Source organism: Phasianus colchicus, chromosome 9, assembly GCF_987193195.1.
Source record: "Phasianus colchicus chromosome 9, bPhaCol1.hap1.1, whole genome shotgun sequence".
Taxonomy (NCBI): Eukaryota; Metazoa; Chordata; class Aves; order Galliformes; family Phasianidae; genus Phasianus; species Phasianus colchicus.
This window is the reverse complement of record NC_143444.1, coordinates 13,764,405-13,792,180: the sequence shown is the minus strand read 5'-3', so window position 1 is coordinate 13,792,180 and position 27,776 is coordinate 13,764,405. Positions and strand designations below refer to the sequence as shown.

At 44.9% G+C, this 27,776-nt stretch overlaps 2 protein-coding genes and 1 long non-coding RNA gene across 7 annotated transcripts; 1 reads left to right on the top strand and 2 right to left on the bottom strand.

The window, feature by feature from the left end:
- Positions 1 to 407: 407 nt before the first annotated feature.
- LOC116243469 (pancreatic alpha-amylase) lies at positions 408 to 15,687 on the top strand. Of its 4 annotated transcripts, XR_016469168.1 has the most exons (13): positions 408 to 560; positions 6,054 to 6,269; positions 7,550 to 7,696; positions 7,974 to 8,171; positions 9,435 to 9,665; positions 10,561 to 10,694; positions 10,782 to 10,904; positions 11,014 to 11,113; positions 11,279 to 11,400; positions 11,501 to 11,626; positions 13,717 to 13,775; positions 14,773 to 14,975; positions 15,546 to 15,687. XR_016469168.1 is itself a non-coding variant. In XM_090146225.1 (12 exons), the coding sequence occupies exons 2-12, from the start codon at positions 6,102 to 6,104 to the stop codon at positions 14,778 to 14,780; spliced, it is 1,416 nt and encodes a 471-aa protein (XP_090002351.1). In that variant the 5' UTR covers positions 408 to 560; positions 6,054 to 6,101; the 3' UTR covers positions 14,781 to 15,498. The 4 variants fall into 4 exon arrangements, 3 of the variants coding, with proteins under 3 accessions (XP_090002351.1, XP_031470560.2, XP_031470561.2); XM_090146225.1 differs by lacking the exon at positions 15,546 to 15,687 and having other exon boundaries at positions 14,773 to 15,498; XM_031614700.2 differs by lacking the exons at positions 13,717 to 13,775; positions 14,773 to 14,975; positions 15,546 to 15,687 and adding an exon at positions 12,359 to 13,621.
- Positions 15,688 to 21,222: 5,535 nt separating this feature from the next.
- LOC149916828 (uncharacterized) lies at positions 21,223 to 23,940 on the bottom strand. Of its 2 annotated transcripts, none has more exons than XR_016469171.1 (5): positions 23,802 to 23,940; positions 23,583 to 23,636; positions 22,545 to 23,207; positions 22,076 to 22,263; positions 21,223 to 21,348 (listed from the first exon to the last, which is right to left on the bottom strand). It is a non-coding gene; the product is annotated as an uncharacterized LOC149916828 (long non-coding RNA). The 2 variants fall into 2 exon arrangements; XR_016469170.1 differs by having other exon boundaries at positions 23,726 to 23,809.
- A 1,366-nt stretch (positions 23,941 to 25,306) lies between these two features.
- LOC149916827 (uncharacterized) lies at positions 25,307 to 27,479 on the bottom strand. Its single transcript, XM_090146226.1, has 3 exons — positions 27,329 to 27,479; positions 25,528 to 25,664; positions 25,307 to 25,428 (listed from the first exon to the last, which is right to left on the bottom strand). The coding sequence occupies exons 1-3, from the start codon at positions 27,475 to 27,477 to the stop codon at positions 25,382 to 25,384; spliced, it is 333 nt and encodes a 110-aa protein (XP_090002352.1). The 5' UTR covers positions 27,478 to 27,479; the 3' UTR covers positions 25,307 to 25,381.
- Positions 27,480 to 27,776: the final 297 nt, after the last annotated feature.

The following is a 27,776-nucleotide window of genomic DNA, read 5'->3' as shown; positions in this document are numbered from 1 at the left end:
GCCGTGCCCGCGGGGTCGGAGCCACGTGCTGGGTGTGACTGCCGGGTCGGTGCGGTACATGAACGGCACTTACATTACGCTTCGGATAGCCGGCGCTCCCTGGGTCGCCTGGTGGCCTTCCGCTGCCCCTGAGCAGGACGTGCTTTAGTCTGTCACGTCCTTACTCACAGGCTCCTTTGCGTAAGCCGCTTGTGCGAGCATGCTGCGCGAGCCTTCCCGCTGACGCGTGCCTTACCTGCGGGAAGGAGAGCCGGAACGGGATAAAAGGATGGTGCTGCGCGACTCCAAAGGCGAAGTACTTCATTTAAATTAAAAAAAAGAAAAGCAACAAAAAGAACGCGCAGATGACCCGCTCTTTAGACACCTCCCTTGCCAACCCGTTCCCGCCGCGGCGCAGCCCCTCAGGCACGCGCACGGCTCGGCGCTCCGGCCGCTCGGAGAGGCGCGTGAGGGGCGGCGTCGCGCGGCTGCCGGGAGCAGCGCCGTGAGCCCAGCGGGAGCGCGCGTGGGAGCGGCGTCCGGCGCTGCGCGGAGCTGCGGCGACCCGGCTGTACGGCCCGGTAAGCACCGCGGGGAAGCTGGGGGGTGGCTGCTATTTTTCCGGCTGGCTGGTTTTGGTGTTTATCTTCTTGTTCCTTAATTGCTTCGTGGATTTCAGGCTGAAAATATTTTTGGCTTCAACGTATTGTTTTTCTCACCGCAAATAAATAAATAAACAAAAGCCCCGGAACAAAACCAATGAAAGGTAAAAACGTGCGGTTTCTGTGGCACGTTAGCTGTTACGGATCAGATCTCGCCGTGCTGGCACGTGGTCGGCACGGAGCGGGGTTGGTTCGCTGCGGTGAAGCTGCGCCGACTCCTCCGCGCTGAGCTGCGGGCGCCCTGCCCGCTCCTGCTGGGGCTGCTGAAGAAACGGTGCTTAAATTGAGCCTTGCTTTGAACTCGGGAGCAAGTCCAATGCTTAAAGATAAGCGTAGCGCTGCAGTAACTTCTGTAACGCCGACGTACCCCTGTTTTAAACTGTAGGAACGTCACGGCTGCTGAGAAATTGGTTTTGATCATGCCGCGGTATGTGGTGTTATTCACTGAATAGGTGGTGCCGGGTGCGAAGCACAGCGATTAAAACGTGCAGTGCTAACTTAATATCCTCCCTATGCTTTTTACTATTCTTTTTACAAGCTTATTTTTGGCTGTTATCGTTTGTGTTATTTTGGAGAATAACAGTTGGAGTTTTGTACTGCAGGCTGAGCAGGGAACCAGGTGTGGGATCAGCTCCCTCCGTGTTCGCTGAATTGCAGTCAGCTCTGCTCTCCTTTCCGCTGGCAATGCGGACCTTTTGAATTGTGGAAAAGAACTGTTTTGAAGTTAGAACCTTCTGAGCGCGTTGGAGATTTCAATGCGGTCCTTGTCTTATTGTGCTGGAGCAGCTGTAAGCCTTATTTCAAAGAAATGAGTCCCTGCATTTAGTCTTCTCCTTAAGTATAAGGCCTGATGGGTCAAAATATGTTGTTCTGACTGCCATGTGTAATTTATCTGACACGTGATTTTCTTATTTACTTTGAGCAACCGAAGGCGTGGGTCTGTTTCCCTGCCAGTAAAACTCAGTGGCTATTTTGCTGGTCATAATGTAGGTGCTCTCAAACAGAAAACATGAAAGCACAGAGCTGTGAACTTATGACCTGGTTGTGTTTTGTGTAAAAGTGTAGCAACACTGTTCTGATCAGGATATGCTCTGATGTAGAAAACAAACAAAAATCAAAGCATGTGGCAAGGGGGTAAAATCCTGCTCAAAAACCCAATAACAAAACTGTGACTGGGACATATTTCTGTAAGTAAACACCACCAATCTGGTAAACGACATTTTTCATCAGAGAAGACCAAACTTTCCTGGCTTATTTTCTGTTAATGGATGTACTGGGACAAAGGAGCATTCTTTCACAGTGATGGAAACAATACAGAACAGCTGCTTATGGCTGGAACTTACCTGCATGCTCTACCAAAGAACTGTAAATAAACAATTCATTTGCAAGCAGCAGATCAAGCTAAATTTATCAGTCTGAAATAACTCTGGCTGCCTGTAGGGTACAGTGGCAGCTGATAGCAACAGGCTATTTTGTGCTTGAATGTGCTCCAGAGAGTGCAGCTCTGCTGAGAGCTGTGTATCTTCCTTTCTGTGAAATAAGAATATGAGAGAGAAAGGTTGTTTTTTTTGTTTTGTTTTGTTTTTTAAGAGATAGTATAAGATTTTTTAATTAAATGTTGTTTGGATATCTGTATTATTGTAGGTCAAAGTTTTCAGGGGTGCATTCTCAAACGCGAATTAAATTAAGAAAAAAAGCATGTGGCAAACCAGAGGGACACATGCTCATGTTTAAGCATTCACTGAAGCATTTAGTTTCCATGTGGAAGTGATGAGGAATCTCCTTACTCCCTTCTTGCCTTAAATTGTTTCTGAGTTGCATGCTAACTGAGTCACAGCCTGAGGCACTGATTGAGCACCTGAGGAAAGGACCCGGTCAGCCCTGAGAGCACAGGTGAAGGCAGTTCACGTGTGCCATGGCAAGGGGGTGGAGCCTGGCTGCACGTCTCTTAAGCCTCATTTAAGGGCTGACTGCCACTGGGGAAAGATCTCTTTCTGGAGATCCTTCCTTTGCGGAGTTCTCCCTTATGAACGTAGATCTTCTGGGATGGGTGAGCAGTCCTTTTTCTTTCCTTTGTAACACTTTTCTATTGCGTTAGAACCTCTGTTATTAAACCTCTTGTATCACCTTTCCATCATGCTGAACTTTTGGATTGTTACGTTTGGTGAACCAGCTGTGCTAAAAATGTATGGAATATCTTTAAAGGGGAGAACATTACCTTCCTAGAGAAAACTATACCAGGACACATCCCAGGATTTCTGGGATCACCATTACAAGCTTGTGGTCATAACTGAAAAATGGGGTCCCCTGCAGGTTCGTGGAAACGTTTCTTCCCAATCCCACATAGCAGATAATTTCCATGGATTACATAAAGACATTTTGATCACAAAAGAGCGACAGCTAGCTGCATCCACATGGGCATTATTAGATGCATTGAATTAATCAGAACTTTCAAATAACACGTTAGAGAATGAAAATCAATTGCTATGTGATAGCACTGAGAAGTTAGAACAGCAGCTTGGCATGTTAATGGGAAGGAAATCAAGCTTGGCTTTCCCTATAAAACAAGTCCCAAACATTGCATTAGAAAATACCCGGGCTCCTAACTCAGCGGACCTAGATGATTGAAATAACAAAGTTTCAAGATCTGATCTCAGAGTTTCACCTGAGATGGACTGCTTTGAGATCCAACCTACAATAACAAAAAAAAACCAAAGAAAGCACAAGATAGACCGACAGGTGTGCCCCGATCAGTGGCCCACTACTCGAAATCATCTGCATGTGACAGCCCATCCCTATACAGCGTCTGAATTAATGGACTTAGTACAGCGAATTTGATAAAAGCCTAGGGAATACCAACTTAGCTTTTAAGATTATGGGACTTGGGGGGCAGAAAGTGGTGTAGTTAATGGACCAGAAATTTCTAAACTGACACCTATCACCTCACACCATGCCCTTAGACAGGGATTATATGCCACCGTACAACACCAGGACGAAAACCATTCGTTAGTAGATTGGTTAATGGCGGCCTGTGTGTTACTTGGCCTGATAAGGCCGATATACCATTGGGCACATGTGGGCATTTATGGCCTCCAGGAAGGACCTTCAAATATATCTGTGAATTGGTCATGAGGGAGGCAGTACACAAGGAGGCGATTGAAAACCCGGGTTTGGCAAAATTTTCAGCAAGGATGAGGGATTTGATTTTACAACAGGCACCCTCTCACCTTTATGGGTGGGATACTTTAGCATCTGTATTGAACCCCTGTGGTCTCAGAGGCCATTGTCCAGCAGGCTGTCCAGTTGGCAGCTAATCTGGCGGAGACAGAGCACCTAAGAACAAGACGTAATGTTAGGGTGGTGGAAGGAGCTGAGATACTCCCAGTCATTAAGACCAGGAAGGCTTCCCCACGGAAACCTCGATTGGGCCCCATACGGGTGTCCTGGAAACAAATATTCATTGATCTTACATGGGCTGGGGTATACCTGCCAGCAACCTAATCATGCTTTATTACAATTATAGAAACAGTTATGAGACGATCAGAAATTTCGAAGTACTCCCAAAAGAGCAGGGATACGAATAATTAAACAAATACCAGTAAGAACTTGGAACATAGAGGACTTTACGGTCCTTAGTAAAGGGGGGGAAGAGTCTCTTCGGGTGACTTGAGCCACGATACCAGTGCCACCTGAGTAAAAAGACCTGGCTGTTGGGCAGTTTATGGTGTGACAGAGAATGTTAGTTCCCCTGTAATGAGGGCCTCCAAACGGGACTGGAGGCCATACGTCAAATTAATGATTTCTTGGTCCTGAAGAAGTGTACGACAGGTTATGGCATTGGCTGACATCAGCATGGAAACTTCAGTCATTTATGGTGTTCTGACTAAATTCCAAGGAAACAGAGTAACGATCAGTGATTCTGGAGGACGGACTATTCCTGTCACCCAAACGTGGTTGAAACTGGGGGTTGAGCATCTCCTGCCCCGGGAATATAAAGTGTCTGTTGCCCCACTTCCAGAGTGCATCTTGGGCATAGATATGCTATGGGGTCTGACTCCCCAGACAACTGGAGAAAATCAAAAATATTTGGGTTTTCTTGGCAACTCTAAGGAACTTACCTCTTCTTCGAGTCCTTTCTAAATAAGCACAGTGTGAAAAAAGATCCCTCACAGGAATAAGTAGTGATACAGAATACTGTACATTAAAATAGAAAATGAAATGCTAATTTCATTCCACGTAAGCAATTCCCTTGCCAGTTGTGGTTGGTTTCAGCTTTATACTAATAGAAATCTGTTGCACACTGGAGACGGCTTATATCAGACAATATCTAAATTTTATCTTCAGAAAAATGGAGTTACTGTTAAATATGTGAAATTGATACTAAATCAACGAAATCGATGCATAGAAACTTAGCAGCAAAGTTTTATTACCACCGAGTCGGGTATTCTTTATTAGCAGCGCCGGGAAACACTGGGGATATTTCCACTGTAAGTGCTTCAGAGATTACATGATTCAAACTTTATTACGTTTCCACAGATGGTATATATTCATCAATTACACGTGAGACAGTTAACATATATGTGCCTATCTCAGATAGTGATTTATGCAGTTTCCAGTCTTGTCTAGTGTCCTTTTAGCATCATGACAGTCCAACCCGACAGCCTTTTACTTCATCTGGTGATCTTCCTTGCTCTTCTCTTAGATGAATTTTCTTCATTGACGTATGCTCAGTAGGAGAATGCCTACTATAAGAAAACTATAGGTACCAAAATTGTAACATTTGCTCACTTGGCCATTATTTATGGACTTGTCCTTGGATAGAGATAAGTTTGGCAACCTGTCTTTTAATGATGTATACTGGGGTGTTAACCAGTGTTTTAACTATGTCTGTAAGTTAAGGAGAAAAGAGGGGAGCTTCTTGATGTCTGCCTTTTGTATCTCACCTAATCCTAGAATGAGAGAATTCAGCCTTGCGTGGAGGCCCTGGCTTTTGTTATTGTGTTTCATGTGCTGAGGGTCTCTTGTCAAAATAGAATAGCCTTACAACATGCTTTCTAGTCTGTAATTCATTCATAACTGAATTCACATTCATAACTATTTGCAACATCTAAAAGCTATTATGGTTTTGCAAGCAAGAATTAATCACATATTACAATTCAACAACTATATTTCTGAAAATTCACTATTAAAATTTTTGATTTTTCTACTTTTTCAAAACAGCTATTTCTAAAAATGTGTTACAAAATATATTGTAGCCTACTTCTTCAAATCAGTATGGCTTAGGTAAAACCAGTTCTCAAACAGAATGGTAAGTAAAAATAAATATGATGCCAGAGTTTACCACTGAAAAGTAAACTGTTTTTTAGTTTTAGTTTTAGCCTGTTTTGTAACGTGCACTTTACCCTCTTGCAGGAAAATAAATATGAGGCACGAAGAGCTTAGCTGATCACAGAACACACCATGGGCGTCTATTTTCTTCTGTTCATTGTGGGGCTTTGCTGGGCACAGTACAATCCCAACACTCAGCCCGGGAGAACGTCTATTGTGCATCTCTTTGAATGGCGCTGGGCTGATATTGCTCTGGAGTGTGAGCGCTATTTAGCTCCTCATGGGTTTGGAGGAGTTCAGGTATGTATATTCCTGTAGGTAGGTAGTAAAATTGCTTTGTAGATGAATGCTTCTCAGATTAAAATGTTCAGTTCACCCAAGGACAGGTTATAAGGAAAAAAACAGAGATTGTTAATTGTAAATGCTGACAGGTATATTCCTCAGCTGCATCATTTAAGAGTAAATTTGTTTAATCACTCCAAAGCACGTGTTTTCTCTCTGTGCTATTACGTTTGGATGAATTAGAACTCCTTACTGCTGACTAAATCTTTTCTTATTGTTTTGAATGATGTATGTTTATCTGCTTGATATTATTTAAATCAAGGGAAGTCCTTTAAGAACTAGATGAACAGTCTACTAGAAAGTATGATTTACAAAAAGCATTCCTGAAGAGTGGTGAAGGTTAGAAATAAGTGGATAAGCATAAAAGGCTGCTAACTGGGTTCACCCAGACTGCCAGGTTTCTCTCTGTAAAGCACGTCAGAGCGAGCCATTAAAAGACCGTGCTTGGCAGGAACTTGGTGAGCAAGCAGAAATGAACCGAGCACAAGTTCTGGTGGAGGTGTGTTGACGAGAATCTGTGACATCTGAAGAACAGACGCGTGCTCCTGTGGAACTAGTAGCGCTGGATGGATGGGGTATTATGGGTAGAGAGCAGCCAGTAATTAAACTGCATCTATTCGTTTGTTCGGTGAGAGAATGCTGCAAAGGTCTGCTTATTTCTGGTAACCCAGGAGCTTGAGAACTGGCTTTCACATAATTTTAAAATAATGCAACCTTCTTTCCAGACACGTGGATCTAATTGATTTTAAACTATTTCTCAGACTGCAATATATATTTGGATATCTTTTAAATCCTTATTTTGGCAGGATCTCAGAATGAAAGGTTTTTTCAGATGCAGATTTGCATGTGAAGTCCGATGAATTTTAGTGGAGTGATGTTACCAGATATTCTGCAGTCTGTTCCTTCCTGGTTTTGGGCTTTGTCTACTGCCCCGATCCATCGTCTTTTACATGATTCTTTTGGTCCGTGAGGTTGGCATTCTCAAAAATGATTAGGATCTGTCGATATCCATGGATGTCAATTTTAGAGAATGTTTTCAACTACTGAATGTCTGGGCCTAAGTCTTTCAATTGTAGCCCGCTACAGTTTTAAGTACGGTGTACTAAGAAACTATGTAGGTTATGTACTGCAATCAGCTTTCATTAAAGGGACCGATCTGATCTTTGTTTTTCACGTTCTTACTCTAACAATACTGTGAAAACATATCGAAAACAGTGCTGGTACCATCTTATTCACAGATTTCGCCTCCAAATGAAAATCTCGTCATTGCTGATCCCTCGCATCCGTGGTGGGAAAGATACCAGCCAGTCAGCTACAAACTCTGCACACGATCGGGGAATGAAACTGAATTTAGAGACATGGTGACCAGGTGCAACAATGTTGGTGTAAGCGCATAGAAAACATTCTGGTGTTAGCAGTGAAAGGATATAGACACGGGGTAATTTAGAAGGTGTGGTATCAGTGGACTAAAGATTTTTTTCAATTCACTGAGATGCGTGTTGTATCGCCGCTGCTTAAATAAAAGTATCTTAAAATGTTGGGGGAAGGAGGCCAGCGGAAGTAGAGAGATACAGCAGGAGATAAGAGGAAGAGAATGTTATTCAGATAGTGGTGCTGCGGGAAGGAGTGTTCTTAAATTGAAATTCAAGTATTATTCTCTAGGTATATGTTTATGCAGATGCAGTAGTAAACCACATGTGTGGAGGTAATGCTGGTGTTGGCAATCATTCTACTTGTGGAAGCTATTTCAATGCTGAGAGTGAAGATTTTCCAGCTGTGCCATATTCTGCCTGGGATTTTAATGATGCTAAGTGTAAAACCAGAAGTGGAGACATTGAGGATTATCAAGATGCGCCTCAGGTAAACTTACAACTAGTAACACGCTTTTGCGTCTATGCGTTCTTGGGCTGTTTCTTCTTTGTTCCTCTTTACTGCCAGATGTTGTGCAGAAGAATAAAACTAAGCTCACAGAAAGCCATCCTAATTGATGACAATAGAGGTTAGCATTATTGATATGAATTCCGCTTCTTTATCCAGAGCTAAGGGATAGTTCTACTCGAGGCAGTTTAGACTCGCTTTCAGATTTAAGTTATGTGCTTAGGTACTTTATAAAGACAGTTTTAAAGATCATAAGATCTATTTAGGAATTCTTTGGTTTACTATGTTTTTTAAAAAGTAAGAGTTACTGTTTGCATCTTGCTCTAATTTGGAAGTTTTCTTTGGTCTCAATTTCAAAAGAAAGAGATTAGCATTTAATGCAATTTTATAAATAACTGGATTTTTTTTGTTTTTTGTTTTTGTTTTTGTTTTTTAACAGCATCTTATGCCTTTTCAGCGTAATTTATTACTCCTGAATCTAAGTTTAGGGTCAAGGGATATTGAGGAAACTGTAGGAGGGTGGGAGGCATTGAACATCCCTGCGATCTTGAGCAGCTCCAAAGGATCATCTGTATTGCCAGTTCTTTAGTACAGGTTGCGACACAGACTGATGTACTTTGCTGTCTCCAGACAGATGTATGCATAGCTATGGAAATCCAGCATGAGATTTACTGAATACACATTGAATATACAGAAATGCTTCTCTAAACTATTAGTTTGATGAAAATCTATGCCCGTCATTTTTTATTTACAGGACATCAAAGCAGATGGGGTGTGAGAAAACAAGTTCATTTTTTTTGTATGGCTTTATGATTCGGTATATTTCCCAGTTTTGAAATATCATTTCTAAAAATCCTTTCCTGTATCACAGAATTAATGAGTGCGCTTGAAATAGTAATGAGTCTGCATATTAATATACTGGAGCAAAAATAATATATCTTTGCCCTATACTTGTATTAAGAAATTAATTAGGGATTTAGTGTGTGCCTCTCTGATACATTCCTTTATCGCTGACCACATGTGTTGGGCAATTGAGGATTTCTGAAATGCTCTTCATATGTAGAAAACTGTCCAAAACAACTGTGCATGTTACTGTCGAAGGTGTAAGATGTGCATTGTGAATAATGACTAATGAAGGTTTTCTTTTGGCATTATAATGTAGACAGAGAAATTGAAAGAGATGTATGCAGAATAGTCTGTTTAGTTTACTATGGAAAAATGTTTAATTTTAGAATTTTTATACAGGTCCGAAACTGCCGCTTAGTTAATCTTCTTGATTTGGCCCTGGAAAAGAACTACGTGCGCTCCAAAATTGCAGAGTACATGAATTACCTCATTGACATCGGTGTAGCTGGGTTCCGCATTGATGCTGCCAAACATATGTGGCCAGGGGATGTGAAGGCAATTTTAGATGAGCTGAAAGATCTAAATACGACATGGTTTTCTGCAGGAGCTAAGCCTTTCATTTATCAGGAAGTAATCTTTATTTTCTTAATTTTACTTTATGTGCACATACTTTATGTGTTTATATAGCAGCAGCATACGCTCAGTCTAGCAACTTAAGGGTGTTTTGCTTCTGATAGTTCTGAGCACCCTGCTTCGATATAAAATGATGTCAAGGTTTAACAATCATAATTTGAAATATCTAATGTGACTGCAAGTGATTGTTGACATGAAAAATGCCTCAATTGTTTCAGACCTCCTGGAGATAATTAACTGGGAAATTTAATTTGAGATGTTATTTACAACAATGACAGTTTACTGAAGTAAATGTAAAAATTGAGTTGATTAAAAAAATAAAATTAAATTAGACTCTGAATTTTAAATTCCGAGTGCCTAAACTGTAACAGAAGGTATAAGTTATGATGATGGTCTGAAACCGCATAGGCAGCGTGAATTGGACACTTCAGAATTTTTTTTTAATTATGTTTGAGTAACTAATCGTACGAAGGGCTAAAAGAAAGATAAAGGTCTGCAGAAACTAAAGTTGCTCCATAAATTTTATTAAAAGTGTGTGACCTATAAGATCTGATGCCACTAGTGAAATGTTCTTTAGCTACATTAGGTAAATGAGAAATGGGCTTGCGATTCTATGTGCTGAAATAAGAGGCATTGGTAAATGACGAATGTTTATACTGCCCAGGCTGTAATAATACAGTACTGATTGGTCACAGTAAGGAAACTGAGAAGGAAAATGAGAAAAAGCTCGCAGCCATGCTGAGAGAAAATAAAAAAGGCTAAAATGCAATTTTGAAAGGAAATGAAATAATGTTCTTATCTCGCATACAGGCTTTTCCTTAAAACAATGTCTAGGACAGTATTTTTTACCCATTTGTGTTTTAGCAGCAAGGAATGTTCTTTTATGTACCAGGTAATTGACTTGGGAGGAGAGCCAATCACCGGCAGTCAGTACTTTGGAAATGGCCGAGTGACAGAGTTCAAGTACGGTGCAAAACTGGGGACAGTGATCCGCAAGTGGAATGGAGAGAAGATGGCCTACTTAAAGTAAGGGAGAACGTCCCGTGACTGATGTAAGATAAGCTGGAGGCATAACATGAGGGGGCGGAATCAAGTCCTTGTGTTTTTCTCTAGGAACTGGGGAGAAGGCTGGGGCTTTGTGCCTTCTGACAGAGCCCTGGTCTTCGTGGATAACCACGACAACCAGCGGGGGCACGGGGCAGGTGGAGCTTCCATTCTTACCTTCTGGGATGCCAGGTGAGGACTGCCGGTGTCTGCACGATGACGCTTACTATTCTCTTTTTCGGTCCGCTCGTTCTTTGGCGGCGTTTCTCTTCCACGTTCCGTTATGTTTTTTGTCCGACAGGCTTTATAAGATGGCAGTTGGTTTCATGCTCGCTCATCCATACGGGTTCACGCGGGTGATGTCAAGTTATCGTTGGCCAAGATATTTCCAGAACGGAGTGGTGAGTTTGTAGCGCTGAAGATTTTGGCGTGTCAAACGTGAATGATTTCTCTGTCCCGTGCCGGATCTGCCAGATGGACGTTGGATGCCGCATTTAACTTCTCTCTCTGGATACTCTCTGTGCATTTGCCAGTAAGCCCTTCAAAAAGTCTTTTTTCGTTTAAAGGATGTCAACGACTGGGTTGGACCGCCGAGTAACTCGGATGGGTCGACGAAGTCCGTGACAATCAATGCAGACACTACCTGCGGCAACGACTGGGTCTGTGAACATCGCTGGCGACAAATAAGGTGGGAGGAAAGCGTAGGAAAAGCAGCGACTCTTGGGTCACACGCCTTGTGGCCATGGAAGTCCTGCAACTACAATGACAGCCCTTCCTCGCATTTTCAGGAACATGGTTGTCTTCCGTAACGTGGTAGACGGTCAGCCTTTCTCAAACTGGTGGGACAACGGGAGCAATCAAGTAGCTTTTGGTCGCGGCAACAGAGGCTTCATTGTCTTTAATAATGACGATTGGTGAGTTGGTGGAAGAGACTGTGTCCTTGGAGAGAAGTGCGGTTCCTCAGCCGCAGTGCTGAAATAGCTTAGGTGTTACGAAGGGGGATTGTCCTTGACAGGGAGCACAGACAAGTGAATGGAGAATGTCAAAAGAGAGGGTGAGGTGTCTGACGTGAGTGTGTGAGGATGTAAGAACAGCTTGTTAGCATTTTGAGCATTCTATTCCTATTGTCTCCCTCGTGTATTTTGTGATTTCTGGGACACCTACGTATGAGTTCACATTAGAGAAGCCAAGGATGTGGGCAGGGTAAGGCCCGGGGGTCTAAGCATTAGCAGCTTAAGTTTTGGTGGTTACGGGTGGAGAAGGTAGTGTATCCCTTACCTCATCTGGCCCTAGCCAATCTAGTCGTGCCAATGCAACCGTAATGGTTTGAATGACCCCAGTTAGGGGGTTACTTCTGTTTAACCGCATGCATCCTGTTGTAGGAGCTGTCTGTAGGCTTTGATTTTCTCCTGTCCTTTCCCGCCAGCGAGACCAACCGCTACAGCCTGAGCTAGATTCACACGGTTGCATTCTAGTTGTGAGGGGCTAAAAAGGGAGCTCGGGGAATCAAGGCCCTAAGACCGAGAAATCCCTTGCGCTGCGTCACCCTCGCAAGTAGCGGAATAGCATCGGGCTCAGCAGTCCTTTGCCTACTTTGAAATACCTCTTTTGAAAGCCACGCTTTAAGCAGTGTACTTCTCACGTAGGTATATGAACGTCGATTTGCAAACGGGGCTGCCTGCCGGTACCTACTGCGACGTTATTTCTGGACAAAAGGAAGGCAGTGGGTGTACTGGAAAGCAGGTGTATGTTTCCTCGGATGGCAAGGCTAATTTCCAGATTAGTAACAGTGACGAAGATCCATTTGTTGCAATTCACGTTGATGCCAAGTTATAACTTCATTTGTTGTTTTTTTTCTTTGCTGTTGCGTGGAAGAAGAAGAGGTTGGCTCGACCTTGTAGAATGTCAACTTGCTGGTAATAAGGTGCTGGGAAAGAGAGATGGACAGAATAAACAGGGATGTTTTGTAGCTATGCATAAGTTAAGCTCTGTGCTGTTATGAAGACTTGTTACGGAACTTGCTTTCTAGCCAATGGATTGTTAATGGGAATGTACTGAACGTGCATGTTGGAATATAAAAGGCTTGCTTAGGAAAATAAAAGAGAATCTTCCTTGCACGAGAACCCTGTGTTATGTTGCTAAGTTGCGACACTGCTGCTGTGTAGATATTCTGTTTGTGCCAAGCTTGTTTCCCCGATGTTGAGTGAAAATAAACGACAACGGAAATGAAGACCAAAGGTTTTCACCCCTCGGTATTTTGGATCGTTGCATTATCGTGTTGTAACTAGTTGGAAAACCATAGGTAGGTTTTAGGGCAATACGGCACCGTTTTTCTGATATCACAGAATCGCAAGAGTAAAGAAGGAACAGGAGGAAAAGAATCCAAGTGCATGTTGAATTTAGAACGTTGTGTTTCCAAGGCTGATACACACTGCGGAGCAGGCACTTTGCTGTAGTCAGCCGGAAGCGTTGCGTAATGCGATGTTGTCAGTGAGCGCTGAGACGATGCGGTAAGAATGCCGGAGGATAGATTTTGGTCAAGCCACGTTTGTGTGTTCAGCAGATGGCGTAGTGTTTCTTCCTCAGAGGAAAGCAGTTGTCTTAGTCTTATTGGCTAAGCAATTGAACCGAAAGGCATAGGTTCACTGTCTCCACATCGATCACTTTTTCAAGCAAGTTATTAACTTCAGCTAAGCATCCTTCGGTACTCAGTCCTTGTCTCCCTGCTTTTGATAAGAGAATGTTTGGCATCTTCTGCAGTTTCAGCAGTGTGAAGAAATGAAATGTCTTTGTTAGAGGTTTCTTTCTTGCTCATCAGCTGCAATATTGCAAATACTGTAGACTGATTTGAACGTGCCCTTTGTTAATAAAGGAATCTTAAGGCTTTGCACCGTTTTTGAGAGAAAAGATGTGCTGTTCTTAGAAATGAAACGATTGCTGTAGAGCTCAGATTTTAGCAGTGTCCTATTCAATAATGAAGTCGCATCAACTTGTTCTTAAGCAGCAAGTTATGGAAGCAAAGCATGAGAGAAGCAAGCGGAAGCAGAACTGCTGCAACTGTCGGTGGGTAATGTATCTGTGATGTTATATATGTCTGTGTGAAAGCACTGTTGGAACAAGCGTGCAGAAACAATTCCTAACGTGACCCCCTCATATACTGCACCAACCAACATCTCGGTGTATTACGCTTGTAAGAACTGCTAAGCAAATGAGGGTGTCAAAGTGATGGTTGATTACTGTCAATTCTTTATTGCTGAGGAGTGGAAATATTTGTCTAATGCTTTCAAGGAGTTAACATTCAATAGGTTTGATTATTATCAGTAATATCTAGGATTTGCATGGAGTGGAGTAGTTTTCAGTGAATGTCCACATAGGCCAGCAGAAGAGCATTTTAGGTTTGCGGTGTGAGAACTTGCGAACCGAAATGTCTTTTTTCAGTGCCTGGAAACGCAGTACTCTGTTGTTTCACATGCATGTGTTTTCATCCCAGTGCTTAAATTCTCCTGAATTTGCTGTTAGTCAAAATAGAGAATATATATATTTTTTGTATTGGCAAATTGGGTCTATGATAGGAAAATGAGCAGGTGAACAAATTGGACTAGCTTATGAACATAAATTCTTGGAAATAAAAGGACAGTGATTAACATTCTACTAAAAATAATAATGAAAAAAAAAAAAGCGTAGGTTTATACTTACTGGTGAGATTCAGCTTTTAAGGACTTATGAGGTATTGTGTAATACATCTAATAATGAACAAGAGTGATTGAACTCATACATGAGTTTGAGCTTATCTTTATTTCCTTTCACCTTCCAGAGTCCAACTTTTCATAAAGTCTTTGTTTACATGACAGCAAAGAATATAATCCCAAATTTGGGAGTGCTGCTCAGAGACTGCTCGGTATATGATAAGGTATAAACACTGGGAGAAGGTATTTTATCTTCAGCTGCAGCGCAATTCAAGATAAAATAAATGGGAATATGGATGTCTAGCTAGCTAGACAAACAATAACCGAACTCTGTGAAATCTGTCAGCTGCAGTAGAAACTTTGTCATTTTGCAGGAGTATAAATCGCCAGCTGATTATGCTGAAGGAACCACGCAAGTCCTTCTCCTCGTCGCAGTTGTAGGGCTTTGCAGGGCACGGTACGACCCCAACACTCAGTCTGGGAGGATGTCTATCGTGCATCTCTTTGGACGGCACTGGGCTGATACTGCACTGGAGCGTGAACACTATGTAGCTCTATTAGGTTTGGTGGAGTTCAGGTATGTAGTTTCCTGTCTACAGGCAATAAAACCGCTTTGCAGAATTTGATTAACAAGCAAAACAGCCAGAAATGCTGACAGTAAGCTCCAAGTAACTTCCTTGTTGAAAGCAGGGATGGAAGCGCTAAGTTGTGTCAGGCAGATCTGGAGATCCTGCCAGTCTGGTACGACTGTATGTTTGGCTGCAGATCACCTGTAAGGGGACTTACTTTTCTTTGTCATACTTCATGTATAACGCCGTGTTTTACCTTTTGCTGAGTTGAGTACACAGACATAGGCTGTCCAAAGGATGTCACAAAAATAATTAATATGGCTTCAGCCCTCCCGTACACGTGTCCTTGGACAGTGGATCCAGGCAGCTCCCAGCAACAAAAGACAATTTTTTTGCCAGTCTACAAGATGGGTATCTTGCAGACCTAAGCTTGTACTGCGGGATGGAGAGAATGGGTTTGGCACAAAGCCCATCTCCTGGAAATCATAGACTAATCTCAGCACTGAGCACACCTTATTGCACTTAAAATGAAATGAGAACTAATGATTTCTGACTGAGGTACGTCCTTTCATTTGCAGGTTTCTCCTCAAAGTGGAAAGATTTTCATTGCTAATCCGATCTGGCCCCTGGTGGGAAAGATACCAGCCCATCAGCTACAAGATCTGCAGTCGATCAGACAGTGAAAATGAATTCAGAGACATGGTGACCAGGTGCAACAACGTTGGAGGGAGTAAGTGCCTGAAAATGTGTAACCGATACGGTGAGAAGGGCGGTCTCTGTGGAGCAAAGTTACTGCTCCTAATATAGGAGGGTTAAATGGAGAATAAAGGGAGGTGGAGGAAAGGTCACGCTAACAGCAATGTGGTAATGCTCCGGCTGATGCTTCAACAGCATCACAACACTGACCGAATCGCAATCGCTACCTTTCCAGGTTCGTATTTATGTGGATGCTGTTGTCAACCACATGTGCGGATCTATGGGTGGCTCAGGCACCCACTCAACGTGCGGGAGCTATTTCAGCACTGGGAGTAGAGATTTTCCCGCTGTGCCATACTCTGCCTGGGATTTCAATGACGGCAAATGTCAGACTGCAAGTGGAGACATTGAAAATTATGGGGACATGTATCAGGTAACTTTCGTTGGTTTAGATTGTGATATTTTTTCTTGTTTAAATCTTGTGTAGAGTAAAGCCAAAGAAAGGGAGTAGTTTATCTCGAGTTGAACACTTAGTCAACTAACCAGTGAATACTGTGGCTTATCTTCTGGAAACGCACTTGTGCTGCACAGTTTTGTAGGCTCTGAGAAGTCATGAATCTTCCCCATGTTTCATGTGGGCATGTGAAGGAGCGTGCGTCTGAACTGACTGAGCCTGAGCCTGAGCCTGAGCCTCTCAGTTTTGTCAACGCACTCTTTCTTACGACTTCTGAAATCAACTACCCTTGTTAAGGAAGCCCAGGAAAATTGAGAGTTGTGCAGGATGCTCCCCTGGTTATGTCAGTTGGTCCGTTTGGACGTGGCATAGATTTAAAGTTCTTTATGAAGGTTACAGCTCAGCATCATTTTGCTGTGACGTTCTTCCAGTCACGGGGGGCTTGCTTGACAGCTGTGACTTACCAGTTACCGTGGAGAATGGCACTGCAATTACATCAGGCAGTGCCCTCAGGACCTGGGGTGCAGGTTATCAGGCACCATAGACTTGCACGCATTCAGAGTCTTAAAGTGGTCTTAGACTTGCTCTTCTGTTACAGTGGAAGGGAATTTTGCTCTCCCATCCTTTCCCTAGATGCTTAAGGACATAAGAGATATGGGAAGCCTGACTGCCAGCAAAGAATTTGGTTAGCATTTCAGCCTTCGCTATGTCTGTTGTTGCCTTTTCTCCCTTCTCATGTATCAGAGGAATTATGCTTTCCTTGGCTTCTTGAGTCTTGTGCCAAGTTCAGTTTCATCTCCGTGTCAGTTTACCCGTGTCTGCGTGCCTGGTAATCATCCCTGTATTCTCCCCAGGTTACGCATCCCTTTACTTTTTCCTTCTTTTCCCTTGTTTTTTTTCCCCAGCGTGTCATTACTCTTGTCACGCACTGGTTTCCTGCCTTCTCCGCTGTGTTCTGATGCTTCTGATGCTTCTGATGCTTCTGATGCTTCTGATGCTGGGGCTGGCGATCTCTTCTGCTCTCAGAAAGGCATCCTTAAAGAGCTCCTTTATAACTCAGCATTTGAGAACGTAATCTTCATTTCCTTCTGTAAATGGAGAGCTGTAGTATTTTCTATAGTAATTTCATAATTAGCCTCCTTTGTCTGAGTTAACTGGAAGCTGTGAAACATACATATTAAGCGTTGCAGAATTAGAACCTGTCCAAAATACCACTGCTCGGCTGGCTTTGTTCCTTCTTGGTGTGAGGGGACAAAAAACAACCAAGGAGAGTGTTTGACCTTTCTTTCTATTTTCAGCAGATTTCGTAATGACGGGGCTTTTAAAAATGGAAATCATTTTCTACCTAAGGGTTTTTTTGTTGTTTATTGTGTCGACGATTTTATATGCCGTTCATAAAGAATTGCTTAGCGATAAGTACCTTACAGAGAACCGGTTTCATTCACTGTCAAGTCTTGACAGATAAGAAGTGCAGTGGTACCTGATCCCTCTGTGGAGACGTCCAATTTCTACACGGTTTGTGCTTTAGTGGGATGCCATACGTACCTCTTTATGGTTAAGGACAGTTAAAAGGCTAAGAATTGTTCTCCAAAAGGCTCTCATCTCAGGTTTCTAGCAAGCTGGATGAGGTATTCTTCTAGACAGAGAGAATGTAGATCTGTCTATCTTTAGCTTGTAGAAGAAATTGGCTAATGCAGCGTTAGGAAGACCGTGGTCAAAGTGCTAAATTTTTTTTTCCCCTTGTCTTGCAGAAGCCGAGAACAGACTCAAGGCTTTGCTTCTGAGACACAGAGAGTAAGTGCGTGCAAGTACATTAGTTTCTGCACGCCACTGAAACAAACAGCCTCATTTTTTGCTGTTTTCTGGTCAGATTTGATTTGTAGCTTCCATCATTTCCTAGGTGGCCAGTTGTCCATTCGTGAAGTTAATTGGGGCCCGTGGTGAGTACAATGATAAGTTCTGATCAGTGAGGATAGACACGTGGAATCGCAATTATGGTGGTCTGGGGAGGAAGAAAAATACCAGCAATCTGAGGGCTTTTTGCACCGCATAGAGAAGCTAACACTTCAATATGGGATTACTGAGTCTAATAACCTAAGAGCTCAACTATCCTGCAGAAGTTCTTGGGAGAGTAGGAAGCTGAAACTTCTCTTCAGTGGTTAATCCCTTAGCTGCTGGACATTAGAGTTTCTGTTTGGTTACATTTAGAAGTTTCTGTTTCCAAATGATTATTTCTATTCAAATTCTTCTCATTTTAAAAGGTAGAATCTTCCTTTTTTCCTGTAAGGAAATAAAGGGTGCCTGAAGAAGGTGGTAAATGCGTTGCAGAGTATAGAAAAAAATCAGATGATAGCACAATGATGTTGTTAAACCCTTACCTGAGTGCTCGGTTTTTGACAGTTTTGTAGGAGAATGTCATTCTAAGCTAATCCATCAGACAGCTAGGAGAAATCCCTGAAAACTCTTAAAAGGTGAATTAACCTTTATGAAAACATCTGAAATTCTTGACTATGGCTACAGGTGGGCCTCAGTAACGGCATGAATTCTCCAAGGGGTAATTAAAGCCAAGAGTTTTCCTAGCAAAGAACGTACCACGGTGGTACTGATTTGGGCTGCCAAAAAGGATTTTTCCTAGGTGTTTTTTGTTCTAACTATGTAAAGGGATAGGTACCTGGAGTTGAAGCATTAACACTTTAATTCCAGTAGGTGATGTTTTGATGTGGAATACTGAAAACCAAAGAACATGAAACCGTGCCATACATAATACAAGTTGAGGGGGAGAACAATTGCTATTGCAAATGTACACCTGGAATTCAGCTCTGTGGGATGCCGACTAGTAAGTTCTTAAGGATAAGGCCATTAATTGTCTTTTATCAGGTTGATAATTGCATGATCTTAGAATGGAGCAACTTCTTCCTGCAGCTCTTCTAAATAAAACCTCTGAGGTGACCCCCTATCTCACCCTCAGTAAGAGAAGAGGGTTCAGCGACTTTAGGTACGTACTTGTTTGATGACCTTATGTTATGTTTTCAGACTTCTGATAAAAACAAAATAGAAAGGCTGTCAGACGGGCTGGCTCCAGAGCTGCCTTCCCCAGCAGTAGCAACTAGCGAGCTTATTTCAATTCCCTGGAAGTTACTTTCTTATGCTTTGTTGGGATCTCATCTATTGGGAAATACAGTTAGATAAGTGGCTGTGCCCAACTTCCCTGAGGCCAGCTCAACTAGGTGTTTTCAATGGCTTCCACTCTAAGCCATACAAGTTGTTTCATTCCTTTCGTTTCCTACTTCTTATGCTGCTTTCGCTTCTGTCAAGTAAATAAGGATCCAAGTCGAGAACCACTCAAGCAGAGAAAGAAGTGAAAAAAAGACTACTATTAAAGACTACCATTGTTGTTTTGCAGTTTATTTTTAAATAAAAAAACACTGCTGTTACTTGCATGCATGGCATACGCTCGGGGGGAGGGAAGTTGATGGGGAGGTGAGGCTACTATGCCCACGTGAGGCTAGTTGCCTCACACGGTGGGTGAGGAGAGATCAGTATTCAGTATCAAAGATAGCACAAAGGTAAGACATTCCAAAAAGCTCAGTCATCCCACTCCTTGTCACTAGGCCCACGTCAATTAAGGACTTGCGCTCTTATTTCTGGTTTGTCATAGAAGGACATCCTTCTATTCGCTGATGGAAAAGCGCTCTTACTCGTGCAAATTGCAATGCAAAGGCAAAATCCATCCAAGTGCTGTTTTATTCCCTTTGTTAGAAAGGAAAATCCAGAATAAGATTCATTTTTGTTCTTTGTGTTACCATTTGGCCTCACTTTAGGACGAAGGTTCACAGGAACTAACTGAGTTGCAAGGATTTGACACAGAGGCTTCTGAGAAGCACTATTTGAAGTTATCTAGCTGGAACCAAAAGGTAAATTGTAGGGAACCATACTTAAATACAACCAGAATTATTTTTTTTGTGCAACAGTCAATACCGCTCTGCTCTCGGGATAGCACGCTTGCCTTTAAGCTGGAGAAGCTCTACCAAGTTGAAGAGATGCTGCTATTCAGAGATTCAGCTTTAACAATACAAACACTAGAAAGTGTTTTCAGTTGGTGAGTAAAGCAATTCTGTTGAATTATATTTCTACTAATTATCTACTGCAAAACTACTTGTTTTTTTATTAAGCCCTGCTTGAATCTCTTACAGAACATCCAACGCAAAACAGCCAATTACAGTAGCGGTAGCTTTTCCTCTTCATTCTAGTTTCCAGAGCTAAGTAAGCTAATGCCAGCAGCCAAGGAAACAAGGCCAGACTGCAGCACATCCCTCTGTTTGTGGTGAGTGAGGATTTTCTTTGTTTTAAGTTAAGTTGAAGACAGACGGATATTCTTTAAAACACTTCAGCTAGCTAAGCCGAGTCATTCCATTCTAGGATAGATATTTTTACACATACTTATTGGTATATGCCTTTCATATACACAGCCTTTTCAAAAAACTGCACCAAGCTGATAATTTTTAGTAAAATGCATCATCACCTGCTTCCAATAGCAAGCAGAGTTGCAACTGGAATTTTTGGGGCATACCTGGAAAGGAGAACTGAGTTACCTATGAGTCCTCCTACATAGTTTTGCTTAATATAGAAGGTAAATAAAGTGAAAGACACATCTCTTCTAAGCATGACCTAAATCTTTACTACTTCCGTTTTAAAATCCAAAACTGGCCAAGTTGTCTGCCCACCAATTAAACATTATTTGAGGTGCTGTCTTAAATACACTAAAATAAAATCTTATCCCCAAGGAAAGAATTTTCTAGGAAAGTAAAGACTGCTTTGGTCTTACTCTAGATCTCTCAGAAAGGATTCCTGAACATTTCCATTTTTTTGTGTGTACTTGACTTCTTCTCCCCAGGAATAGCTTGCAAAACAGTCACGAAGAGCACCAACTTAATCCTTTCTAACTACCTGAGTCTGTTCAGGTTGCTGATAATGTGAAATAGTCCTAGCGTAGACAAGACATATACTTGGATGGATACTTACCACAGGAACATTTCACCTCAAGCTGCTTACCCAAGCCCTTTCAACAGGGTAAACCCCCCACACTTCCTAGAGCACATTAAGTGACTGCACGTAGTGACTGAAATCACAGACCAAGACCTCATTCAAGATGTCACCTGAAATGAAGCCAGCTGAACTTTATCAGGCAGAACAAGGCCAGGAAGAGCTGCTTCCTTCTTCTTGCTTCCAGCCTAGAAGGAACATCACAACACAGGAGCCACTCCAGCACCCAGGTATGGTATGGCCCCACACTCCCACTCAGGGGAGCCCCTATAGCCAGGTGGGGCTCCCCCCACACTCCCACTCAGGGGAGCCCCTATAGCCAGGTGGGGCTCCCCCCACACTCCCACTCAGGGGAGCCCCTATAGCCAGGTGGGGCTCCCCCCACACTCCCACTCAGGGGAGCCCCTATAGCCAGGTGGGGCTCCCCCCACACTCCCACTCAGGGGAGCCCCTATAGCCAGGTGGGGCTCCCCCCACACTCCCACTCAGGGGAGCCCCTATAGCCAGGTGGGGCTCCCCCCACACTCCCACTCAGGGGAGCCCCTATAGCCAGGTGGGGCTCCCCCCACACTCCCACTCAGGGGAGCCCCTATAGCCAGGTGGGGCTCCCCCCACACTCCCACTCAGGGGAGCCCCTATAGCCAGGTGGGGCTCCCCCCACACTCCCCCCACTCAGGGGGAGCCTCCCACAGCCCAGCAGGGCCCCCTCTCTCAAAAATTTTCCAATGCCGACCAGTGCACCCACCCCCCACCCAAAAAAAATAATCTCTTTGAGATAGTGCAAACCCTGGCCTCCAGCACCCAACCAAACAGCACCCAAGCAACCCACTACCACCCCCCAAAGGGAAACTAAGCAAGCAGCACCACACTCAAACACACAACAAAACTACAAGGAGCACAGCACCCCACACCTACCTCTCAGGTCAGCTCCACCACCTCAGCACCTTTCCAAAGACCAGCTCAACAACCTAACAGGAAAAAAAACAGACAACATACCATCACAAGCCCTACCACAGGGAATACTTCTTACCTCTCACTCCAATCCCACACTTTCAGTCCTGAAATTCAAGCAGGGAAGCTTCACCTCAAGGAACAGCACCTACCTGTCAGGGAAAAAAAAAGGAAAGGCAGCAGGATCCTGAACCTGTAAGAAAGAGCTCCACCAGCCCTCGTCCTGCAGGGACGTGGAAATTGCAGAGCTGTAAGGATAGAAAAGGCTCTTCCAGAGGCAGTCAAGTCACACTCCTTCGCTAAAGCGGCTTACCAACAGCACAGCATCCAGCACCAAAGTAACCCATTACCACCCCCCAAAGGGAAACTAAGCAAGCAGCACCACACTCAAACACACAACAAAACTACAAGGAGCACAGCACCCCACACCTACCTCTCAGGTCAGCTCCACCACCTCAGCACCTTTCCAAAGACCAGCTCAACAACCTAACAGGAAAAAAAACAGACAACATACCATCACAAGCCCTACCACAGGGAATACTTCTTACCTCTCACTCCAATCCCACACTTTCAGTCCTGAAATTCAAGCAGGGAAGCTTCACCTCAAGGAACAGCACCTACCTGTCAGGGAAAAAAAAAGGAAAGGCAGCAGGATCCTGAACCTGTAAGAAAGAGCTCCACCAGCCCTCGTCCTGCAGGGACGTGGAAATTGCAGAGCTGTAAGGATAGAAAAGGCTCTTCCAGAGGCAGTCAAGTCACACTCCTTCGCTAAAGCGGCTTACCAACAGCACAGCATCCAGCACCAAAGTAACCCATTACCACCCCCCAAAGGCAAACAAAGCAAGCAGCACCACATTCAAACACCCCACACACAACAAAACTACAAGGAACACAGCACCCCACACCTACCTCTCAGGTCAGCTCCACCACCTCAGCACCTTTCCAAAGACCAGCTCAACAACCTAACAGGAAAAAACCAGACAACATACCATCACAAGCCCTACCGCAGGGAATACTTCTTACCTCTCGCTCCAATCCCACACTTTCAGTCCTGAAATTCAAGCAGTGAAGCTTCACCTCAAGGAACAGCACCTACCTGTCAGGGAAAAAAAAAAAAGGAAAGGCACCAGGATCCTGAACCTGCAAGAAAGAGCTCCACCAGCCCTCGTCCTGCAGGGACATGGAAATGGCAGAGCTGTAAGGATAGAAAAGGCTCTTCCAGAGGCAGTCAAGTCACACTCCTTCGCTAAAGCGGCTTACCAACAGCACAGCATCTGGACACAGCCCAAATAGCCCCAGAGAAAGACGCTCAACAGGCAAGTTAGTCTTGCTTCATGTGACATACAACTTCTTGCATTCACTTCTCAGAACATCATGCCCCTCTCCACTGCTGAGTACCCCCCCATACGCATCCAAAAAAGCCCAAACCGCAGTGGTAATATTCCCATCTTGCTCACTGTCGCAAACTTACCACCGTTCTCGAGCTGCAGAGCCAGCAGGCAGAAGCAGTCTCACCGGGGGGAACCTGAAAAGAGAATCCCAGCACTCCTTGTAACACACCCCGGGATAATGCCACCCTCCTCAAACATCGCTCCCGGCACACCGGCTCCTAACCTGTACTGCTCCGTACAGGTTGTGACACCGAGTGCCCGCAGCGCTGAGGGTAATTCCAGCTGCGGGAAGGTCTTACCGGCTTCCTCGTCCTAGTCTATGACGACCGGGGACGTTTCCCACCTTGACGCGCCGTCGAGCGCTCCGCTCTCCGTTCGTCCCCGGGCGGAGTTCGGTCCGTTCGGTTCCCTCGCGTTAGCCGCGACTCCGTCGCCACGCCGGAGTGTCTTCGCTATAAAGAACACCGCCATCCACAACAGCATTGCAGTCGCACAAAATGCACCTCCACGACGGGAAGGCAGTCTACCTGAACTTACGCATAACAGTGGGAAAGGAAAGAGGAGACACGCGGTCCCGTCCTACCCGCTCCCGCTGCTGGGCGCGGGAAGGGCTCAGACCAACGCAGAGCTGTGCTCGATCTCGGGGAGCCGGGCGACGGCCCCGTGCCGGCTTCTCTAAAAAAAAAAAAAAAAAAAAAAAAAAAAAAAAGCGAGAGCTCGGAAACAGCACTGTGCAGACCCGAAAGACGCCGAGATAGCCGAGCGGCGGCACTACGCAAACCCCCAGCAGGAGGGCTTACCTGGGGACCCCAGGCGCTCGCCGGTTGGACCGACGAGATGCTCTGCCGCGGTCCTCGCTCCGCCTGCAATAAGATAAATTTAAGTCTTAGCAACCCTTCGTGCCGCTTCTCAACCCTAGCAGCACGCAGACTAAAGCGACACGGTCCGGTCCCGCTCGCTCCCGCCGATGACGGCCGGAGGTGCCGAAGCGTCCGCCGAAAAACCCCGGGGCGCTGAGAGCGCCGCGTCGGGACTCGTGGAAACGAGCCGCGGCCCCGTGCCGGCTTCTCTAAAAAGCTGTGCGAGAGCTCGGCAACGGCACCGTGCCGACCCGAAAGACGCCGAGATAGCCGAGCGGCGGCACTACGCAAACCCCCAGCAGGAGGGCTTACCTGGGGACCCCAGGCGCTCGCCGGTTGGGGCCGACGAGATGCTCCGCCGCGGTCCTCGCTCCGCCTGCAATAAGATAAACTTAAGTCTTAGTAACCTTTCGTGTCGCTTCTCAACCCCAGCAGCACGCAGGCTAAAGCGACACGGTCCCGCACGGTCCCGCCGATGACGGCCGGAGGTACCGAGGCGTCCGCCGAAAAACCCCGGGGCGCTGAGAGCGCCGCGACTCGTGGAAACGAGCCGCGGCCCCGCGTCGGCCCCTTCCGAACATACGATGAAAGCCGGGCGGCGATGTTACTCCGGCTCCGAAGAACCGGGAGAGCCCGACGGCAGCGCTTCGCCGACACAAAACCAGCGGCTTGGACGGCCCTCGCGACTCCCCGGGTCGGGCTGATCCTTACTGCGCGCGGTCTCGCTGCAGCCTGAAACAAAGCAACAGGTAACGTTACGTTTACAGGATTTCATTTCAAAACAGCCCCTCACGTACCTTCTCAGCCCCGACGGCGCTACGCGTGGACGAAGACACAGAACCGGCTCTGTCCCCGCAGCCGAGGAACCCGGAGAACTGCTTCGTAGCTCCCGTCTGCCTCCGGTGGAGCTTAAGAGGCTTTGCGACGGGTTCCGCCCCCGAGCTCCGGACGAGGCGCAGCTGTGCGCGGGCGGGCGCGGCCTCGCGGCACCTGGCGCTCGTTAACGCGGCTGGGTCTCGTTAGGGCCGGGCCGGGACTCTGACAGTTCGGCACGTGGGCTCCGGATCTGAATGACGGACGTAAAGTGCCTTTCAAATTAAAGTTTGTTACGCGCTTCTCCTTTTCGCCTCGTTGTCGGTTTCGTTGACAAGTTGAATAACCGTACCCGATTCAAACGGATCGCTTTGCATTTGAAGCGAATGGAATGACAGACGATCACGCTCCCGGAGAACGTCCCCGGCCCTGCCGTTTTCGAGAGGCCCCCGTTGCGCGCTTCCTGCGCTCCGCTTCCCTTCGCCCCTCCTCCAAATAAACAAATAAATAAATAAATAAATCGTTTGATAAACCGGAAAAAAATTTTCATCTTAGAGAAAACGTGACTAAAGATGGCAGTGGAAATACGGGAGCGGCGATGTGACCAATGGCCAAATGGGCTACTGATACACGCCAGAAAATTGCATACTGGTGACATTCAAAGTGGAGCATAGCAGACAGTTCTGTGTGGCGTTACTCCGGGTTACATTCCCGCGTCCTATAAATCAGTAGGATGACTTTCTGTACGATTTTAATTATTTCTAATCATGGACGCAGGCGCTATGAGACTTCAGCGATGATGTTCACCTCAGCAGTTCCATTCCTCATTTAAAATCCTGACTGTTGGCCTGCGCTCAATTCTATTTTTTATGATTGTAAAACTGTGAATGTTTGTACATCCTACACATTAGATGGTTTCCCAGAGGATGACCTAAATTACAAATAGCGTGTTTCGCGAGCAATTGTAGGCCACAGTTCTAAATGATTAAAACGAGCACTTTCTCGCAACATTTCCAGCTTGACGAGAGTAAGAAAAACGATTACAAAGAGCTTCCCTCATGAAAGCAGTTTTGAGAACGGCTAGCGGGAACGTGTTCCTACTGTTTTTCTCCAAAAGCTATCTAGTTCATATGTATTTGTAAATGACACCAATCAGTTCCTAGCTCGAACAACTACCTGGCTTATCCTACATTTATTTACATAAAGCGTCCCTCGCTTCTGGAACCTACTGTATGTGAATGGTCGTGTCTGTTTGAAGGACAGAGATCCTGGGCTGTGGAATTGGACCGAGAAGGTCGATGAAGTTGCCGGCGGGTTCCTCTTAAACTGCTACGTGCCTACAAATTACCGTGCGATTTAAAGCCTCCAAAAGCTGCTCAGGCCTTCCGTGATGCGTTCACATTTTTATGAGCAATGTGTTGTTACTTATTCATTAGTTCTTTCAATAAAAAGCAGAAAAGTTTCGTACGTTCTTGACAGTGAATATATAAGACTCAGATTGTTGTCACTGTTCTGTTCTTAGGCCTGTCTCCCTACCTCTTTTTTTCCCCTTTTCTCATTCCCCCTTCCTTGGGGCGTGAGTCTGTGGTTGCCCCTGCAATCTTATTATGAAAGCTCTAACAGCATTCCTCTCAAGTTTTTTGCATCGCATGTTAGGAAGCGTTCTCTAAATTATTCCTCATTTATGCTAACAGCTTGCATTTTAGAAAATTAGAAGAAAACACGTTGTGTTTGTCGGACCGTTTGCAAGAACTCAGTTGAAGCTTCTGTAGTGCCTCCTTCCTCAACATTCTGAACTAATTGTTGCGGTGCTTCTGTTAACTGTGGTGAAAAAAACCAGAAAGTTGAAAGGTACCGTGCCTCAAATGACCTGTAAATCTTAGAAATAATGCAAAAGCGTGAATGTCGACCAGAACCGGCTCTTGTCTTGAAGCGAAAGACAGAAACGCTTCAGCGGCAGCGTGGCATAACACGTGAGAGCTGGACGTGTACAGCCAGAGCTGCAGGATGAGGGCACCCGGCACTGCAGCTGCACTGTCACAATACAGATCAATCTCGAGTTTGTGCATTGCTCCGCATAGTCTGGAAACGTCACCAGACGGGCGAGAGCTTTCACCGTTGCTTGCCACACTACTGACATTCACTGCGCTTACCTGGATTCTACAGCTGCTATCCCATCGGACTTGTCGAACGGGGAAATCTGGTACACCTCCTCAGACGTAGCAGATGCTATCGAGGCTCCGCTGTCGTAGTACTTCAGTAGGTCATGCCCATGCAATGCACCACGCTGCCCGGTTCTCATCTTCAGCCTTCATGACAACGAGACGAGGGGATGTTCACCGAGAGACAGGTGTTTTGCAAACACATGGAGCGAGATATCATTAACATTTTTTGGTTCGATTTCTATAATAAAATTTCCTAGATCAGGGACTGCTGCTTGGTAGTCTTCTCGATCTGGCTCTGGAGAAGAACTATGGATGCTCAATAATTGCAGCGTACATGAATCACCTCAGCGGTGAAGATTCGTTTGTTGCAGTTCACGTTGATGCTGAGTTATGACTTCAATCAGAATTTTTTCACTGCTGTTGCTGTGTAAGTACG